At 42.0% G+C, this 20,884-nt stretch overlaps 1 protein-coding gene across 6 annotated transcripts in view; it reads right to left on the reverse strand.

Annotated features, from left to right (window-relative positions):
• HIVEP3 (human immunodeficiency virus type I enhancer binding protein 3) overlaps positions 1 to 20,884 on the reverse strand; it is a 272,282-nt gene that overhangs the window by 25,725 nt on the left and 225,673 nt on the right. For all 6 annotated transcript variants that reach the window (XM_029619610.1, XM_029619605.1, XM_029619607.1 and 3 more), the window contains one exon: positions 14,019 to 14,164. In XM_029619610.1, coding sequence (XP_029475470.1) covers positions 14,019 to 14,164 — 146 coding nt within the window. The remainder of the gene's footprint in view (positions 1 to 14,018; positions 14,165 to 20,884) is intronic.

The following is a 20,884-nucleotide window of genomic DNA, read 5'->3' on the forward strand; positions in this document are numbered from 1 at the left end:
GCAGAGGAGTAATTGACTATGTGGGTGTGTAACCTACAAAAAAAAAAATTCACTGATGTAGAAAAAAAAAAAAGAGCATATGAAAAAAAAAATTACTTTCTAGGTGTTTTTCAATTCACAAATTGCTACCTAGCTGTAGTAGATCCCGTGCTGTGCTAGCAGTTTCTTATCAAGGGACTGAAACATCATCTTCATAAAATAAATTTTAACAAGAGATTCTGGAACCCCCCCCTCCAGCACAATCCTGAACAGGGCTATAACCCGGGCAGCTTCCATTTCCACGGAGAAAAACCAGATGCAAAGGGGGAGCAGATATGCAAAACTAACACCACCGTGGAGAGAAGCCACGCCTTAAATTTCTTCAGCAATTTGGGGGATTACTAACGCTTGCTCAGAAAGAAAGGCAAAAGGTTTCTGGCATCTTCTCTCAAGAGCTAGACTTGGGCTGCTTTGACGTTCTCCATCCCCTTCCCCGCCCCTTACAAAGGCAGCACAAGTACACCAGGAAACAGAGGATTTCCCTACCTAGTACACTTCCGTGTCTGGGCCCCTCCATGGAGCTATGGGCACTATTTTATTTCTCTTCTGAATAGTAAAGCATCCTCCACTAACAACTTGCTGTGATGTAAAGCCGGGAGGATCCTCTCGTGCTTATGTTAAGCAAAGCCACCCAACCTGCAGCAGTTATGCTACCAACAGAACATGGCCACAGCCAGGATGCATTGGAGGCCTACAGCAAGGGGCGGAGCAGCAAAGCTAAACGTCCTAATGCTGGAAGTAGATATACATTCCCAAAGAGTATCTTTTGCTGTTAGGACATCCTTGGTTGCTTGCGTTTCTTTTTAAATTCGTAAGAAATGAAACAGATCAACAATAACAGGCTAACTTTCAAATGCGCACTTGAGCCCATACACACGTGCATCACCGCGCAAGCGGAGATACGCTGCAGTATTAAATCGTGCACGCACATGTTTTAAATTACACCTTACCCATGCAAGTATGCACCTAATCTTAAGAGATTGCTCAAGAAAACATTTTTCATGTAAGTTTCCTAGGACTTCGCTGGCTTTTACGCATGTATGTAGGCGGATTGTAAAACATGCTTGTGCGAAAGACAACCCAGTTTATATCAAGGTCTCCCAGACCCCTCTGGTTCTTCCATCCTGCATGCCCCCTAGTTGATCCAGACCCCTCACCCTGTTCTGTAAGCCCTAAAACTCAAGATTTACAGGCTTGCTCCTCATCTGGGGCACCAGTAAAGTTATGCGGATAACTAGCCGATGTGCGCTGCAGCCTCCAGTTTTAAAATACAGAGTTGTGTGTAACTGTTGGCCCCGCCCCCAGACTGCCCAAGCCCCGCCCCTTTCCACCCTCTTATTTTTGACACACACATATATATTAACTAAGATTATCAATTTTTCATTAGAAGAAGGATGCTTACCAGATTCACTAAAACAAGCAATAGAAAAACCCATCCTAAAGAAAAAATCTCGATAATACTCTATTGCATAATTATAGACCAATCTCCAACCTGTCGTTTTTGGCCAAATTAGTTGAGAAAGTTGTATTACAACAATTAAATGACTATCTTGAACAAAATTATATCCTGTTTCCAACACAATTTGGATTCAGAAAAAATTTAAATACTGAAACTTTGCTTCTTTCACTTCAAGACACAATATTACGTGGATTCGACAGTGGCCACAAATTCTTACTATTGATGTTAGACCTCACGGCGGTTTTCAATACTGTGAATCACAACATTTTGATACGTAGGCTCACTGAAATAGGTCTTATTGGGAAGACCTTAGAATGGTTCACTTCCTTTCTTAATAACAGAATATATCGAGTTAACATTAACAACATCACGTGAAGTCAATCTCAAAACTGGAGTACCACAAGGCTCCGCTTTATCTGCTGTTTTATTCAATATATACTCGACACCTCTCTGTCACCTCATCTCCGGGCTTGGATTAAATTACTTCATATATGCAGATATCCAGATTTTAATCCCAATAACAGATACTCTTGAAAAAGCTTTTCAAATGACCTCAATGTATCTCAATATAATAAACCAGTTGCTGACACAGATGAAGCTATGTTTGAATTTAGAAAAAACAGAAGTAATCATACTAGAAAGGAAAATAACATTAAACAATAATACAGATAAATTAATAATAGAGAACATCCAAATAAACCCATCAACAAAAATTAGAGATCTTGGAATTTTTCTTGACCCAGAACTTAATTTCAAAACACATATTGCATCCAAAACAAAAGATGGCTATTATAAATTACTAATTTTGAGAAAACTCAAGCCACTATTAAACATAAACAATTTCAGAAATATACTGCAAGCTCTCATTTTCAATGGATTAGATTATTGCAATGCATTACTGTTAGGTCTACCTTCGTCAACAATCAGACCACTTCAAATACCACAGAATTCCGCAGCTAGAGTCCTGACTGGTTCACGTAAACAAGATCACATCACTCCCATACTAATAAACCTGCATTGGCTACCCACAGAACAAAGAATACAATATAAATCATTATGCATACTCCACAAAGTCATATATGGAAAACAAGTTGAATGGTTAACTGCATCTATAAGAATTCATACACCATCCAGTCATCTTAGGTCCGCAAATAAAGGACTTTTATCCATCCCATTCCTAACATCAGCTAAACTTACGTTCGTTAGAGACAGAGCTTTGTCATTAGCTGGGCCTAAGCTTTGGAACTCCCTGCCAGAACAAATAAGACTTGAGTCCAACTTAAAAGCCTTCAGAAAAGCTTTGAAAACATGGTTATTTAATCAGGCTTATAACACTAGCCCAAACTAAGAGATATATTCTGATAATCCTTAATGCAGAAGCTATGAGCATAGACGAGTTATTTTATATACATTTTTTCATTGTTAAGTGTTTTTGTAATTTTATAGTTTTAGATAAGTTATTGCTTATTGTATTGTTGTGTGGATTGTGAATTTTTAAATTGTATATTTTGTAAACCGATTTGATGGTCCTTCAACTAAACACCGATATATAAAAACCGTATATATAAATAAATAAATAATAAATATCCACGTAATTGGTGGCTTTCAAAAATCCACGTTGCTCACAGGCGGCCCACATACACGCAGCAACGTTTTTAAAATCAACCTCTAAGCTTTGCTCATCCTAGAGCAAAAGAATCCAAGTACTAGAAAAATTAACATCTAAAATTAACAGTATCACTTTTCTTTGGTCGATAATATATTATGGTATAATTTAAGTACTGCAACGGTATCACAACAAGTAAATGAGCTCCAAACATCAATACTGAGCTCATGGGAGGAATCAAAATGCTATTCCCAAAATTTCAATTCTCAATGACTCTTGTATGATATGTTAGCATGTCTTGCCAGAGGTATTTCTTAATGTGTTATAGTGTACAATTCGGGACAAGAGAGCCACCAGCCAAGTCAACCCCTTCTCTGAAGTCCAATTTAAAGAACAGAGAAATAGAGAAATAGAATATCACAGCATCCAGTGTGTCCATCTACCTACCCTACCCCAAAGCAACACTACAGACTTTGTTTGATCTTCAGTTTTACCACTGATTTTCCAGCACCAAGGATAAGAACATAAGAACATAAGAAATTGCCATGCTGGGACAGACCAAGGGTCCATCAAGCCCAGCATCCTGTTTCCAACAGGCCAAAAACCAGGCCACAAGAACCTGGCAATTCTATTTTTGTCACAGGCATTTTTAAATTTCAAGCATCATGTTTGCCATACTTCCTCTGGTGGGCAGCTGCCTCATGTATCCTCCACCCCTTCTGTGAACAGACACTTTCTTATGCTAATCCCGAGGAAACCTCAGTCCAACGTCATATTGTGACAATATCATATTGTGGAGGTCAGCTTGAAGTTTATTTTAAAAAATATCTAGGGTAAGAACCGTGAAGTCCAGATTCAGCAAAGTTTGTCTGGCTAAATCCAAACTTGAATTTTTATCCAGATACAAAGTTATCATGCTATCTTCTCAAGTGGAGCCAATTTTCAGCATTATCTGACTTATATAACTTTCAGACAGCTGAAGAGCAAACCCATCCATCTAACTTTAAAATAACAGGGTTTATTCAGCGGCATGGATGTGCCTCAGTTAGCTAGGCAAGTTTAGCTGGCCGGCATCTGAAGATGGACTTTCAAATCGATTCCAAATTTCCCCTTTTGCTCCTGATCCCTCCTCCTTGCTCTTCATTTCACCCAGATCCTTCCCATAACATTGGTTTTTGTCTTGATCCCTGACTTAATGTTTCCTACTTTTCACCCTTACCCTTTGTAAGCGACTTCAGTGAAGATCCTAATATGAGCTGACTTTTGTTTTGAACTTAGTACTGGGACAATGTGCATGAAAACATTTCATGATGCCATATAGTGTATGTATGTATGTGTTTGAGAGAGCATGTGTGTATGTGAGAGAGGAAAAGTTTTTGCACACTCCCTCCTACTCCTCCCCCACACTAATTCATGACAATCTCAGGGTGACTAGAAAAAGGTTCCCAGGTACAGAGAGCGGGGGATTTTTTTTTAATCCTTATTTGTTTTCATTGCTTCTACAGACTACAGGTTCTAAAACGTCTCAAACCACTCCTATTTTTCTATGACTTCAGGACAGTCCTCCAAGCGTTGCTATTCGCTAAGATAGACTACTGCAGTGCCCTCTTCCTAGGCCTCCCCAAATCTACCACCAAACCACTGCAGATGATACAAAATGCCGCAGCGAGATTGCTGACCAACACCAGCCGTGGTGAACACATCTCTCCCATCCTCAGAAACCTACATTGGTTACCAGTGAATTTTAGAACTCTATACAAATCAATCACCATAATACACAAATTCATCCACCATCAACTGCAACTCGATCTTGAATTCCCCTTCAATCTACACTCCTCCAACAGAGCAACTAGAGATATTCACAAAGGAACTCTGAAATTTCCTCCGACTAAAGCCACATGCCTCTCCTAGACCAAAGACCGAGCATTTTCGATTGCAGGCCCATCTATCTGGAATAATATCCCTTCAGACCTCAGATTGGAACCCTGCCTTTTAACATTCAGAAAAAAAACTCAAGACGTGGCTCTTTCACCAAGCCTTCGGGGATCCCCCAGACAATCACTAGTTGCCCTTCTCTTACCTGGACGATGGTCTTTGATCTTCACGAACGATGGACTATGGCACTTCTAGGTTAAAGCACCTTAAGCTTTAACCCGTATTCTCTATTGTATTTCTTGATTATTACCTGCCTTTACTTTCTTCCAGCTACGTAAGCTTCCAAGTTCTTACTCCTTGTTTAATGTAACTTTGCCTTATTCACCTCTATTGTTTAATTTAATTTAGTTACGCTTTCAGTTATACCCTTGTTAAATGTAAACCGATCCGATATGGTTATTACTATGAAGGTCGGTATAAAAAAGTGTTAAATAAATAAATAAATTATTAGGTATTATTTATTGTATCTGCTGTTTTGAAATATTTTATTGGTGTTTGGGAAATTTTTAAAATAATTTTTATATGAGTTTTTAATTACTGGATATTCTTTTCATCAGCTATTTAGAAATATTTATTCTTTCTATGAGTATAGTCTTTTTATGATGACATTTTATATTTCTTGATTTTATTGTTTGATGTTTTATGCGGAATGTTTTTGTTTTTCCATTGTTGCACTGCATACAGAATCTGGCTTGTTGCGGTTTCAAGTTGAATTTGCACCTTTCTACTTATATTTTATGGTCTCTTTAGTCTGTGTTCTGCATGTAAGACCACATATTTCAATGCATTGAATACGCGTACTTTACCATTTTGGGATAGCCAAGCAAATCTTCGCAGGCTAGAGGCAGAAACCACACTGAATACACAGCCTTTCTTCATGCAACTTAAACTTTATTCTCACAGTCAAGCAAACATTAGTAGACTGCCTACCTTCTTAGCAGTATACTTCTACAATACCTTCAGGCAGAGAGGGTTCAGGAGCTTCTATTCCTGGAGACGTGGGGCCTCCTGATACCAGCTGGGCTCACACTCTTATCCCAGCAGGGTCCTGTCCACAGAGCTCTCACTATAGGATTTAATTGGACCAGGCCAGATGCTGGTCCCTCTCAGATTAAGGAGGGGTTTTACGGCCACTCCTTCACATACCCTCCTCTTCAGCTTGGACCCAGTATTGGGACAAGTGTTTTAACTCTCCCTGGATCCCATCCAGGGAAGTGACAACTCTCCACTCCCTTTCCTCTGGCCTCCCACCAGCTAGGCTTGGGGTCAGGGTTCCTCAGGTCAAGATCACCCCCACATATTAGGGATACCCCAGATAGCACTATCACCACAACACACCTTGTACCCCCAAGTCTTTTAACTGAGTCCATTGATGGCTCCGAGTCCCACTCCTTCCCTGGCCGGATTCCTTGGACTTCATGTGGATATTCCCATGGTGGGTTTTCTTGCACTGTTTTGTGAGTGCTCTCCAATCCTCTTCCTCCAGTGTCTTGAGACTTCTCTGGGCTGTCATGATCACCACACTCTAGTCATTCCACAGCACCACTTTCTGGTTCCTTTGCTGTGCCTCTGTCTGGCCAGCCTGCAGGTTCTCTCTCAGGCCTCTCCTCTGCACCCCTCTCTGGCTCCTTCATGCTGCCTTCCATAGGTCAATTAGTGCTACATCCAGCAGGCCATTCTGTACTACCCCCTTTTGGGCAATCTGTGTTGTCTCTTTTAGGCCAGGCTATGAAACTCCACCATGAGCTTTCTGATATCTCATTCAGTCACTGCAGGTGCTTTCACCTTGCCTTCCTCCTGCTCAGTTGCCTTCCTCTCTGCCTGCTCTTGACACGCAGGGACTGCTCTGGCTTCTGCCCATTTTCCGTTCTCAGCTTCCTCTGAAGTGGTATCCCTCTGAAAACTAGAGCTACAGTCATGTGACTTACTTACCCTGTTGTGCTCCCTCTACTTTTAGTGGTACTGAGCCCCGTCCTGGTTTTACTCCTGCCAAGTTGGGATTTAAGAGCACTGCTTTTGCATCCCAGTCCTTCCAGGCATGCACCCAAGCAGCCTGATGTTTTAGGGAACTTTCTTACAGCTACCTTCATCTTTCTTGGAGCCTCTGAATCAATACTTGCATATTTAGCTCAGTCATACTTTCACTTGGCTGCCTTTTGTGCTCAGTGTAGCTCAGGTTGCTGTTGGAGGTCACGTCCTGTGCACACATGCTCACAATTTCAGGCATCTTCACTTTCTGTAGGGACCATGCCCTGTTCCTGGCACACTGGTTTTTTTTCTTCCTGTTTGTGCAGAGGTAAAAAACACAAAACCTGCTTCTCACTGGGTTTCTCTGACAAAGCAAGCAGAGCTGGTCTCCTTACTTGCTATAAACGCAAACCTGAACTCCCTACAGTTCCCAAAGACCATCTCTGTTTTAAAGACATTTTTTTTTTCCTGTGCTCTTCTTTGAGCCATAGTGCTTCAAAACTTCTGTGCTCTGCGTTATCAGCACTTCTTCTGCTTCAAATCCACTTCTTTACGTAGAACACAAACCATAAACTTTCTCTTTCTTCTATTTTCTCCCCTTAGAGACTCTGTTTTTTTCTGTGCAAAGTGTAGAGGAAAATCCCCAAACTGACACCATATGTTGGATAGCCGAGCCAATCTTAACAGGCTGGAGACAGAAACCAAGCTGACTGCAGCCTTTCTTCATGCAACTTAAACTTTATTCTCATAGTCAAACAAACATTAGTAGACTGCCTACCTTCTTAGAAGTATATGTCTACAAAACCCTCATGCAGACAGAGTTCAGGAGCTCCTGCTCCTGGGGACTCGAGGCCTCCTGATCCCAGCCAGGCTCACACTCGTATCCCCCTCCCAGCAGGATCCTGCCTACAGAGCTCTAGCTCCCTGTAGGATTTAGGATGGACTAGACTAGGACCACTCCTTTACATAATATTTAAAAAATATACACACGTACATATTACGTGCAAAAATAAAATAGAACTTACGTAAGTTCGGATTTACATGTGTAAATGGGTGTATTTTAAAACATATGTGTAAGCAAAATTACCAATTTAACTAATTAATTCACCAGTTTGCCCAGGCCTTCTCCAAGTTGAGACCCTCTTGGTTTTTCAATCTGAACTCCTCCCAGTTCACCCAGACTTCCCATCCAGTCAGTACTGCACAATTATCAGATAATTAACAAGTGTAAAAATGTATGTACACGTCTTTCAAAATAGCAACTTTCGTGCATAACTACACACCCCACCCCAGACCGCTTCTCTTTTTATGCACGTATTTGAGCGCGCAAAAGTGAAAATATGCACATAAATTGGACTTTTGTAAGATATGGAATACACGAGTAGAGGCTAATTACTCGATATATAATAATTTTTACGCATGTAGGATTTTACAAACTCAACTTTAACCTTCCAATGTAACAACATCTGGGCAAAATAAAATATCCTCCCTTTTTCTCCCCCATGAGCTCATCAATCTGTACTGCATAGTCTGGGCAAATTGAGGAGGAAAATCCTTCTGACAGAAATGTCCCATACCAATGGAAAGAGTCTGCTCCATTTTATTTTTAGTGGGAGTCAAACACCTAGAGAAGTTCCTCTTGACAGACGGTCCCGTCCCCTTATCTGTACGTACTGGGAAAAAAAATTGAATCATTCTGAATCAAAATGTCTGTGTATCACTTGTTCAAGGGAATAAACAGCAGCCCACACAGGTACAAATCCCTCCCATGACCTCTGTTCATCAAGAATTAACCACAGTGAATTGAGCTAATGTAGCAAACAGCCAGCCAAAGTGGGAAAGGGGGAATAATATCTATTTGTATTAAACCCATCTGCTATTCTGGTATCATCATCCGGGGTCCCTCCCCCCGCAGCAAGCAAAAGGAAACCAACGCTGAAAGCATCATTCCCCAGCAGCCACCTGTCACAGCGGCTGCCCCTCTACTAGCTGTAGTCTTTTGTGGAATTTGGTGCGATTTGCTCTGCTTGATGCCAGAGGCTAGTCCCCCCCGTGGGTGCACGTACTGTGTTCCTGAACTGCAACAGCATAGACAGGCAGCAGAGCGTGTCCGCAGAGGAGAGACAGGTTTCACCATAAACCCTGGCAAAGACTCTTGTCAAACCGCATGGCGGAAAAGGTCTTCTGTCCTCAGCACATGTACCGCTTTAGCACGAGAGCGGTAGTGGGTCGACTGAGGACTAGTGCGCAAGCTACAGGCCTCACAGAGCACTAACCATCTATGAAAGTCAACGTAGCTCAGAGACAGAATGTGCAAAACCCACGGGATTCGCCACCACGAGTGTCTCTGCTCAATTCTGCTCACCTGAGTAGGGAAGAAACTCGGCCTTCAGTTTAGTTCCTACAAAAAGGGTGCAGCATGTGAGGATATAATACGAAAGCTGGAACGAGAACCCTTCCAGGTGGATTCTGCTGAAGCCTGCGGCGGCATTTCTTCAGGAAAGGTGGCTGAGCGCTCGCTAGGCTGTCAGCATTGCACAGGTTTCACAGAACCCAGCTTTCTACAACCCATACCTTTACTTATCACCATTTTGTAATTTTTTTCCCACCTTTCTATTTTAGATTATTCTCTCTATTATTTTGGCAACATATATAAAATGATGCCGATAATGTTACCTGAAATCAGAGCCTTGTCAAAGAGCTCTGAAAGCAAGGGGCTTGTACTGTGTCTGGTTTATTTTTTGGGGTTATAAATAGGTCTTTGTTTTCAAAGGTCCTTGCATACTGCATTATTACAAGATAAAATGCTGCCTTTTTACTTTTGGCTTTGTTTTCCCCCCCCACCCCGTGTGGTCGAGTGACTAAAATGACAAAGGCTAATCCAGCCACACCAGAACATCATTTCCTCAGCAGCCTAAGATTCCCCACGGTTACTTCTGAGATTCAGAGAATGCTGTCTTGTACCTGCTCCTATTTTCAACATTTTAAAAATTATTTTATATGTTTTTTTGTTTTGTTTTTTTTTAACAAAAGGTGCACCAGTTCTCATCCTACAGAGCAAACAGAGCTGGAGGAATAAACCAACAGTGTAATTAACTAACCTAAAGACACACATTCAAACTTTTGAAATTCTCTCACTTAGTTCACTGAACTGTTGTTAACACATTATTTTCCCAATGTCAAGCACATCAGTCACTGTGTGACGTTTAGAAATGCACAGCAAATCAGTTCTCTCTCACACCTCTGCACCCATAAACCTCTGGCTCTGGTAAAGACCGAGAGCCATGGGTGCAAAATGGGAAGGAGGACCCTGTGATGCTCGGAGAGCAATATTTCCTCTTTTAAAATACCCAGCAAAATGTCCTCTTTTAAGATATCCAGAGGTCCATATTCAGACGCTGGCTGCACTGCTGAATATACCCCGCTGTGTCAAAGTTATTTGGCTAACTTTAAAATGGCTCTTTGGCAGTCCAAAGGTTATAAGGCTGTATTAGTCAGATTACGCTGAAAATCGGCATTTATCCAGCTAGCTTAACCGGAGAGCCAGCTCTCAACCCAGAGCACTCCAGCCGCAAAGTTATCCAACTAACTTGGGGCCGATCAGCATGGCAGGATTTTCAAATACTGCTATTTGTCTCGCAAAGTCCAAAATTAGCCAGACAAATGGGGTTGAATATGGACCTCCTAGGGTTTATTTTTCCTCAGGACCAGCCTAGCTTCTCAAATGCCTTGACTTTCCTTTGTAACCCTCCTCCCCTAGCATCACCCCTTTTTTGTCAATAGTAACTGCGCCCTCTTTCCATACTGCTGGGACTTTCCTTATGATATATTTAACACTGATGCTTGTTGGAGTCCTTTCTATTTATTTATGAAGCAGGACTTACAAAAGCCATCAGGAAAAAAAAAACTATTTTCTAATGGCGGCAAGGTACAGAGTATAATAGATGTCAGACAGAATAGCCAGTTTTATGAAAAAAGAGGGATACAGGGTTGTAGGAGGGGCTCACGCAGGTTAAAGCAGAAACAACTATGATTAGAATTATCATCATCAAAATGTTTGTTTCAATACAGATTTCCATGGGAAATGTTGTAAAACTTACAGCTTGATACGTTCTCAGGAGGTTCCACATCTAGGATTGAAATTGCTTTGTGACTCAGCTCTGCAGAACTCCCCGGCTGCAATCAATCACTGAGTATCTGGGGGGCTTCTGGCCTCCCACATTTTGCTTCTCACCCTACAAGAAAGATATTTGCGTTGATGACTACACTTGGCCCTGTCCTCTCGCAGACTTTACTCCTGTGCTCAATTTTAAAGCGAGGCCTTTCGAGTTTACTACGAAGGCAACCACATCTGGCCCTGTATCTCATTCCTGATCTGTACAGTAACACTCCCAAGTAAACAGCTGGCTCCCAACTGACAGGATTTAACTATTCCATACAAAGATATTAGTGTACCCTAAAAGGGATCTCCCTGGCGATCCTTATAACTTAGGATCAACAAATTGAACAAGAGATAACCCTCTGAGGTTAGGGGAAACAGATTTTGCTGACTTCACAGAAATAAGATTCTTCGTTTATAGAGGGTTGGAATTATTTAACTTTTTGGCAATGGAAACAGAAAAAGAAGGCATTTACAAGAAATATGTATTTCCTCATTTAAAAAAAAAAAAAAAAAAAAAGTCAGAACTGCTCCCACCCCCTGATAAAGGAAGAAAGGGTGAAAGTTGTGCAGTTAGAATTATCAAAGTTATAAAAACATTAATGAAAAAGATGAAATTCAATGTTAATAGAATAATAAAAAATCATCTACAAAAGCGGCAGGCACTCTGAATATATGAGAAAGCGCAACGTAATCTCTAGCTTACACTGGGAACTTTCACCACAACCAGATAAGTCCTACAGCAAACAAGGAGAGGGGAGGTTTCAAAGAAAACACATGGTTTTTGTTTTGTTTTTTGGAGCGATTTTACTGCATTGAGTCTTGATTGGTCGCAATACCTTATATATCGGACCAACAATAACAACAAAAAGAGATGCAAAGAGATGATTAAACAGAAGCCTAGGAGGGCCTGTAGGCCTCGAATGTCTGTACTTTAGAACATCGTTTTTTATTTCTTGGTTGGTTCAATAAAAGAAATCAGTATAAAAAGGTTTTAATTGTCTACACAACCAAGGCTCCACACTGCTACTTATAAAGACTAAAAACCCTGGCCAAGGCAAGTATTATTAAAATCTGGTATCTCAAGAAAAGAAAGTTAGCAAGTACAATTTACATTTTCTAGAATTAGGAGATTCCAACTTTTACTGACAGAAATATTTCTCTCATTTTTTTTTTTTTTTTTGACTACCATAACTACAGCTCTGTAAAACAAACAAATTTAGCTTAAAACTGCAGAAACCCTACTGAAGAGAGCATTTACAAAGTTTGGCCCATGGTTGCTTTGTCAAAGGAGGAGGAATAGTGCTCAAATAAACACCCAAGCCAAAGACACCACAGAGGTCTAGGATAAAGACCTAAGTCAGCATTGTGGTCCTGCTTTCAGTAGTTGTGCCAAGAACCGTCCAAAGAAGTCAGCAGTAGGCCAGCAGATAGGTACTTAAGCCCTTTAAAGCAGGAGACCTGAGTTACATTCCCAGCTCACTCACACAGAACCCCAGACCCAGCATGAATCACATGCCTAGATCTGAAGGAGGGGCCCAGGAACATTTCTTTTCACAGATCCTGTGCCCCAACACCCCAAGAGAATTATTGCATTGCTAGTCGGTGCAGGTTTGGTATGACGACATACTTTCCTGAAGCGTCTTGTTACATCTAAATGGTGCAACGGTAGAGCACTTTGCTGTGAATGAATGTGAGATTAAGAAAGACGAGTCGAAGCGAACAAGGCTGACTTCCTGAGGGTAAGAATGAAGTGCAGTGAATTGGGGGGGCATACTCCGTACGTTAACGTGTAGGAAAAAAAAGGCAAAAGAAAAGTCTTGCTCCCTGTATCTAGTGAGCCAAGCATCCTCTCTTTAGATCCAGTCCTGAGAACCTGCAGTGAATTGCCATTTCTCTTTGACTGTGCAGCACAGTCTAACAATTTTTACCCTATTGGGTGCAGTAATGCATTCAGCTGCTTTATCTGTTGATGCACCTTAGCACGCAAAGTGCCTATTGCTAGGACTAACCAAGTTGATTCCAGGAAAAACTATCCTCCTAGCTATGCGGAGAGAAATCAAGCTACCGATCTTTGAATCCTTGATTTATTTATTTTAAAATATTTCTATTTCGCACCTGCCTCACTGATCAAAAACGTCACAAGGTGATTTACTTTGTTTCCCCATAAAGGATGAGTCATTAACATTCAATGTCCTGTGAAAGCTAGCAGCCTTGGTGCACGGGTAGAACAAAAGGGGTTGGAATCAGCAGGGTAAGCCCTCAACTGCCCCAGCATTAGTACTGGGAACCCTGCAACTACCACCAAAGATAGCGTCTCCTCCCTTCTTCTGCTGTATTTGAAGCTCCCAACTGCCAGGAGGCCCCAGTCATCACCATGTGGTGATGGGACCACAGACCTTTTATTATAGGTTAGTTAACTGTTAGATGACTTTAAGACCCAAACAAACACCGTGCGAGTCCTCACACAGGCACATATCTGGCCCTTTTTGCAAACACATGCGTGCAAGAACGTCTAAAATCTGCAACAATCCAAAATATTAAAGTAATTTATATTTTGTTACATATCAGGATTCTGCTGGTCATTTACTTCCGTGTCACTCTGTTACTTCTGGAGTGGAACGGGAGAGGAATTAGGGATTTGCATGCAATTTAATGAAAGTTGGTAGTGTTTGCACTGATGCCACATGGGGGTAACAGCAGGAAAACAGCTGTTGCATGGCATTACTTCTGTAACTCAAAACAAAATGCATTTTCTTAAAAGGAATGAAACTGAAGTTATCTGTTCTGCGCCAATGACTGTGCGTGACATGCAATGACAGGAAAGCGACCACCGGGGCAAAATTACCTACCCCCCTTCAAAGATCCTGATCCTGGCCGGTTCCACTCGCTTGGAGACGGAAGGTTCTTCCTCATGCTTTCCTCTCTTGCCCTCTTCGCTCTCAGCTCGGTTTGGTTCCTTCTGGCTTTCACTGGAGTGTGCTGTAGGCAAATGAATCTGCACCCACCCCCACAAAAAAAGAAAAGAAAGAGAAAACCACCATTGAATGCAGAGCATGGATATTACCGTCCCATAAAACCAGATACAGATCCATGGTGCTTCAAAAGCTACCTACCTATGTGGCATGGGTGAGTCTTTTTAATTAAATCATAAATCAGTTCATCTGTCGTAACTGTGCTAGTACCATTAAAGGAACTAACAGTAAGAGAAGCTCTATCTATCCTTTCACAATCCATCAAGCGTTTCCTGCTTAGCATTTAAAGGCAGGCTCTCGTATTCTACCAGGCCTGAAAGCCTCTGTTCAGTGGCTGGCCTACTTTACAAATTTATGGTTCTTTGTAGGTGTGAACCATGGGCTAACGTCTCCACTGGAGATGCAGAACCTCTTACCTCAAAAGTGTACTGAAAGGGAGGGGGGGGGGGGTAGCTTTGCTTTGCCTCCCTCCTCATTTTTAAAGAAAGAGGTATTCAGACCATGGCAGTTGTGGGGGTTGATAGAACTTTTCCTTTACTTCCCCAAACGTTTGCTATCCAGGTCTTTTTCAACAGATCGATTTACAATCAGGCTGCTTCAGAGATTTTAGGGGTGAATGTAGGTTGTTTTGCTCAATGCCCAGGGCCGGATGTGCTTGTGAGGCAGCCTGCACACAGAGAAAACAAGTAGGGCACCAGTCTTCTTCTCTGCCCCCCCCTACTGCAAAAAAGCCTGGTGACAGTGAGGGTGCATCAAATCCCTGCGTCCAACCAGCTCACTGTCAGATCTCGGCTGCATGACGTCTCAATGCAGAAGGGTGCCTCAGGTCAGCTGGCACCATTTTGAAGAGCCACGGCAATCTGCAGGATGTGGGGTGGAGAAGGGGATTGAGTGCATGTGCCAGGGCTACAAGCCCCTTCTTTGCCCGAGGAGGGCAGGGTGTGGCTGAGAATCAGCAGGCGCCTTAGCTTCCCAGTGTTCTCTGTCCAAGTTAACTACCTCCCTCTTGAGGTGCGGCTAACTTTAGTTGGCTTAATACAAATCACAAAGCTTAATGGTGATTTGCATTATGCATTTTGATATTAATGAGATGATTTGCATTTGACAGCTCCTTAATAATTCGCTCGCATTAATCTTTTTTTTTTTTTTTTGCGTTATCACTGAGGCTTATGCATGTTACTAATAACGTGCATTAATCCAGATTCGTTGTGTGTTACAACATCAAATTCAGCGTTTAATGCACCTTTGTTAAATGAGTCCCTAAATGAACTGTCAAAGTTTTCTTCCTTAATGATAGATTCGTGCATTTCCACAGTGCTGATGCTGCACTCTCTGGCTTGAAATTGTCGACTTTAGACATCTTTGTTTTTCTTTGCAGAAGAATCAGCCTCTTTTTCATCCCATAAGAAACTCCCCAGATTCCTTTCTGAAGAGTCTGGAATCACTGGCTGCTCAAGGATAAATACCATGTCAGCTGTCCCATGTTGGTTCCAACTGAAAAGCCTTACAATGTTTACCTACAGTTCAGCCAAATATTTTTATTCTCTGTTGGGTCCCATAAGGAAATCTTTGGACACTCTTCTAAAGAACCCAGAAACTTAGACTGTTACTAAAAAAATAAAATAAACTAAATGATAAAAAATATTGCAGGCTGGCTGATCTATGCTGTCCCTTGTTTCCCATAGCTGCCTCAAACTGACATTTGGGTTGCCACCTGGCTCCACGTCATAAGAACAGACTAATTCAGTCCTGGTTTTACTCCACTGCATGCAGGAACTTGTAAGTTCTGGTTGCCCCACTGATTTACCTAAGAAAATCGGAACTACAAGTCCCTGCATGCAATAGAGTAAAATCAGAACTGGATTAGCCTGTTCCTTATGATATGGAACCAACCCTAACTGGCCAACACATTTCTAGCCGATGTGGGACACATGGAGACTGAAAATACAAAGCTGAATTGCAAGTCATCAACTGAAATGTTTCAACACTGGAATCAGCACGGTATAGCTGGTAAAGACATTTGTCACTGACATGTCCCTAAAAAACAAACAAACCACCCCCCCCCCCCCACTAATGAGAGGTGCATCCAAATCATTAGGCAGACCTCTTCAGATCTGCCAGAGCCTGTTGTCCCCAGTCAGTCAGCTACAGCCCAGTATCCAACACCCTGACTGCCCACTTAGCGCCTAAAATCCTGGATTCTTCAGAAGGGAATGCGAGGCAAAATGAACATGGAGACTGGTCACACACTGTGTGTTCTCAGAGCTGAGCACAGCTTCATTTTACTCTGTTTAGCATCTCCAAGTGCTGGCTGGTTTGAGGTGGGAGATAATGTTAATGTTGCAGAATGATGGGGAGGGAAGAACTGGATCTAGATCTGAGTGATTGCCTTAAAAAGACCTCAAAATCCACTTGTACACCTGGCAGGTCTGTTTGGGAAGAATGAGACATTCCAGCCTTCTGCTACTCTTTGTGTGACACCTTGGATAAATGTAAGCAACCCTAATTCCATGCTTTCCATGGTTATTGCAAAACCTGGATATTATACTGGCTCCTGTTTGATTTATTTAACTTTGTTACTTCTGCTCTGTGCATATTTACTATATGGTACCTTGGGCAAGGGACCATATAAAACTAATTTTATTTTAAATATATCTACAAAGTCATTAAGATGCTGACACTGAGCCAATATGTAACCAACTGGAGGTAGGGACTGAACTGGGATTGGCACTGAAGTACCAGAGTGGAAAGACGCATCAGCAATTTTTCAGTTTGCAAGCATCCACCAAAAGTGGTGAATCAAAGCAAAAGTCAAGTCTTGGTGCAGGAAGAAGCAAATTTACTGGCCAGGCGACTGGAGGGGTTTGCTCTTACCGAGTCTATGAAATCACACAGGAGAGCACCCAACAAACCTGGCGAGTCCAGAAAAACCCTGCCAGTTAAAAAGTTCAATATTGTAAAGGAAATATGGAAACTCTATTCCTCACCCTAGAAGAGTTGGAAGTTAAAGCAGATGAGCGGTTTCACAAAATTGAATATAATCACAGAATGGCCTCTGATTCTGTGTTCTAAGGAAGGGACACTAAAATATTTAAACGGGACTTGACCAAGTGAAAGACTTAAAATAAACAAGAAGGCTATTTCAAACATGATCCATGCAAAAATATAAATCAAACAAACAAACTAACCTACAAAGACAGAATGAATCATTGGAGGAGTGTAAGGGTTTTAGGTCTTGGGGAAGGAGCTGAAGAGAAATTCAAGTATCACTAAGATTGGCAATTAAAATTAAGCACTTCTTGAAGGTTTCATAACACCAAGATTATTGAGAGATTTTTCAGGGTTTCTGAAGAATGTTAAACAAAATTCAGAAAACTGTTAGACTGGAGCACACATCTTGGGGAAAAAATGGAACACTGATGGGTTTCGATCAATAAGGACTATATTGGGTGCCATTTACCCCAAATTATTTTGTCCTCTGGACCCAAATAGCTATTGTCACTGTGCTGGTGCCATGTGGCTCGGTTTTAAGAGACCATATATGTGCTTGCTGGCAGTAACTGTTCTTGAACTTCAGTACAAGAAGAAAGAGATCCTTACCAGCCTAGTTAACCAAGCCAGGCGAGCAGTGACAGGGAGCAGAGTCAGTGGAGGCAACCACGACACCAATGCTCACTTTTCAGGCTCCACATGCCCATTTCCTTGGAGCTGAGTGGGAGGCGAAAGGAGCAGCAGAAGTCCTATTGTTGGAAGTGATTGGCTTCAATGGGGCCAGGGGGTGGAAGCGGTCAGCATTCTGGAGACTGAGAGGCAGTTTATTGCAGTTCGGCAGTAGCAAGTAAATTCCTGTGGAGGTTCTGTTAAGTTGGGGCCTTATCCATAAGGGAGGAAGAGGAGATCTCTGTAACTTGGGCAGCAAAAAATGCTAAGGCCAGTCGTTCCCCCCCGCCCCACACACACACTATTTTCCCACAAATATTTTATAAATCTTGACCTTTGTCTCTTTTAGTTACCCACTTTCTCTGCTTGTCTCATCTCAGCTAGTCACTAACCAGTCCATAAAACTTATTTGGCTCATGTTAAACAACTGTATATTCCTAGGCCTTAAGGAAAGATTTCAAGTATCTAGAAAGGGTTTATAGAAGGGAAACTAAATTAAAGGGGAAAAGGGATTGTCCTACAAGGAAAGTTTATCTTTTCCTTACACAAAAGAATGTTGAAAAGCAAAATGATCAAATAACCAGGGCTAAAGAAACTTTATTGACACTGATGAGACATATGGCTTGTGTTGCTCAACCTACCACACCCTGGGCTGGAGAAGTCTGGAAGACCGTAGAGTAGCCAACGATATATATACACGATACAATACGCCTTCACCAGAGGGCCATTTGTCAACTTGCTATAAATGATTTCGGCAGTAGCATGCTGCAATTGTGAGCGTGGCTGGAAAGACTTATGAAATATGACCAGCACTTGCAGCGGATATCAGCATCTAGTCCAATGGTGAGATGTGGAAGAGGCTGCTTGTCAGACACTGGAGAGTCGGACTAGGAAAGACTCTAGACCAGTGGTCCCCAAACCTGTCCTGGAGGGCCATCAGCCAGTCGGGTTTTTGGGATATCCTCAATGAATATGCATGAGAGAAAATTTGCATGCACTGCCTCCATAACATGTAAATTTTCTCTCATGCATATTCATTGAGGATATCCCAAAAACCCGACTGGCTGGTGGCCCTCCAGGACAGGTTTGGGGACCACTGCTCTAGACCATGAACTGTTCACTCAGCATCTTGTCCAGCTTTCGTTTGCTTTACCCGTATTCTACAGTTGCCCTAGATGTTGTGCGTGCTGGTGTTCAAGAGATCCAGGGACATCATTTACAGCAGTAGCAGGAATAGTGATTGCCAGGTTTCTGGCAGCTTTGACAACTTCTGATTTTTTGACAGTATACACGTTGAAAAGTGGAAGATGTTTGTGCCTGCATTTCTTAATTACCATCTGTTGACTGATCTAGGCAGAAGCTGCAGCTGGTTATTTTTGGTCTTTGGATAAAGCCTGGGATACAGAGATGCCAGGTATCTGAATTAAAAGTAATGCATGCTAATGGGCAAAGCCATTCCTTTACATGACTGCAAGAACTTCAGTAACTTTGGGGACAGCCTTACACAGCTACCTCAAAATAGTAATTTTCAGAAATAAGAAGATTCCTATTGACAATATTTTTGTATGAATAAAACCATATGCAGAGAGAGAGACTAATATCAATTGCTCGTTTTCTCCTGCCTCGCTCTGCTGCCCCCCCCCTTGCCATCTGGACCTGCCTCGGAGCATAAAAAGTGGCACGCTTAAGCCACATGCCAAAGAGATGCACCCCTGGGGGATTTATTTTGGCGTCTCTTTCAGTTTCCTGTTGTCCCAGTATGGGGAAGAAGAGAAAAGGAAAACTCCATTCTCTCCCATCCGAGCTGGGAGCTCCTTTTTCTTCTTCTCAGGTGACTAATGATAATTTTTTTCAACCACAATTGGTGTTGGTCTCAGCTGTTAGCTCCCTTCACAATGGGACTGGAGTCTCTCCGAGTCTCGTTGGGTCTATCCCTTGGCAGGCTGTGTCAGCTTTAGGTGTCTCTGTCGGTGAGTTGGGGAAGGTTATATGCATCTACTCCCTCTCCCACCGAGGATGGGCAGAGGCCCCATCAAGAGGTTCTTTCCTAGTAATTTCACTGAGCCTTGATTGGTTGGTTGCCTTCCAGTGGAAAAGTCTGCTGTAATAATAATGGAAGCTTTGTGATCAGCCATTACCAAAATGGACCAATCGGTTTCTCCTAAGTTTGATTCTTTATTGAAGAAGTCCACAGTATATCCTCTCCTATGTGTGAGCATTCCCAGATGAGAAAAGATCATACTGAGAAGTTAGTTGCACTTGAAAAACATCATGCCAAACCTGGGGATTGTGATGCAGCATTAATTAGATACATCAAAAACTGGAAAGTGTTGGAAATCAACTCAGGACTTACGTTTCTTAAGTTTTCCTAAATGCCCTCAAATTTCTCCAAAAGAAATGTTAAAGAAATTCTGTTTAGAATTTCTTGAAGTTTCTAAAGAGATGGGTTCCTGAGATTACCAAAGTATTATTTATTAGATGTAAGAAAGCACCAAGTATTAGTCAGGTGGATTCTCCTTCTCCTAATTTAGATCTCTATGCTTTCTTAGAGCAATCGAGTTCTGAGATAATCGAGAGCGCTACTCTTTTGCTGACATTTGCAAAGGAGACAGATAAACACAGAAGTAAAGAAATAACAGCAGAAAAGATCCATCCAGTCTGCCCAGCAAGCTTCCCATGGTAGTATCTGCCGCACCGTGCAGATTACCTCATGTATCAGTCAGTGCTGCTTGACGTGCTTTGCTTATGGACTTGGCCATAGAAGCAGTCTTGTGTTTTTTCCTTAATGTGTGCACATCAGTACCCCAGACTATAAAAGTCATGGCTTGTGTTGGTTGTCTCTGAATCCAAATTCCTCTTTCCCTCCACCCTCCCCCTCCTTTGAAGCAGAGAGCGATGTTAAAGTTGCATTGAAAGCATCAAGGCTTATTGGTTAAGGGTAGTAATCCCATGCCTTCTGTTAAAGGCAGTAACTGCTGCTCTGTACAGGTTACCCCCATGCTTATCAGCTACCCAGACCGTAAAAGTTGGAGCCCTTATTGATTGCTGTCTGAACCCAATACCCCTTTTCCCCTGCCGTTGAG

The sequence above is a fragment of the Rhinatrema bivittatum genome, chromosome 11 (genome assembly GCF_901001135.1).
Source record: "Rhinatrema bivittatum chromosome 11, aRhiBiv1.1, whole genome shotgun sequence".
Taxonomy (NCBI): domain Eukaryota; kingdom Metazoa; phylum Chordata; class Amphibia; order Gymnophiona; family Rhinatrematidae; genus Rhinatrema; species Rhinatrema bivittatum.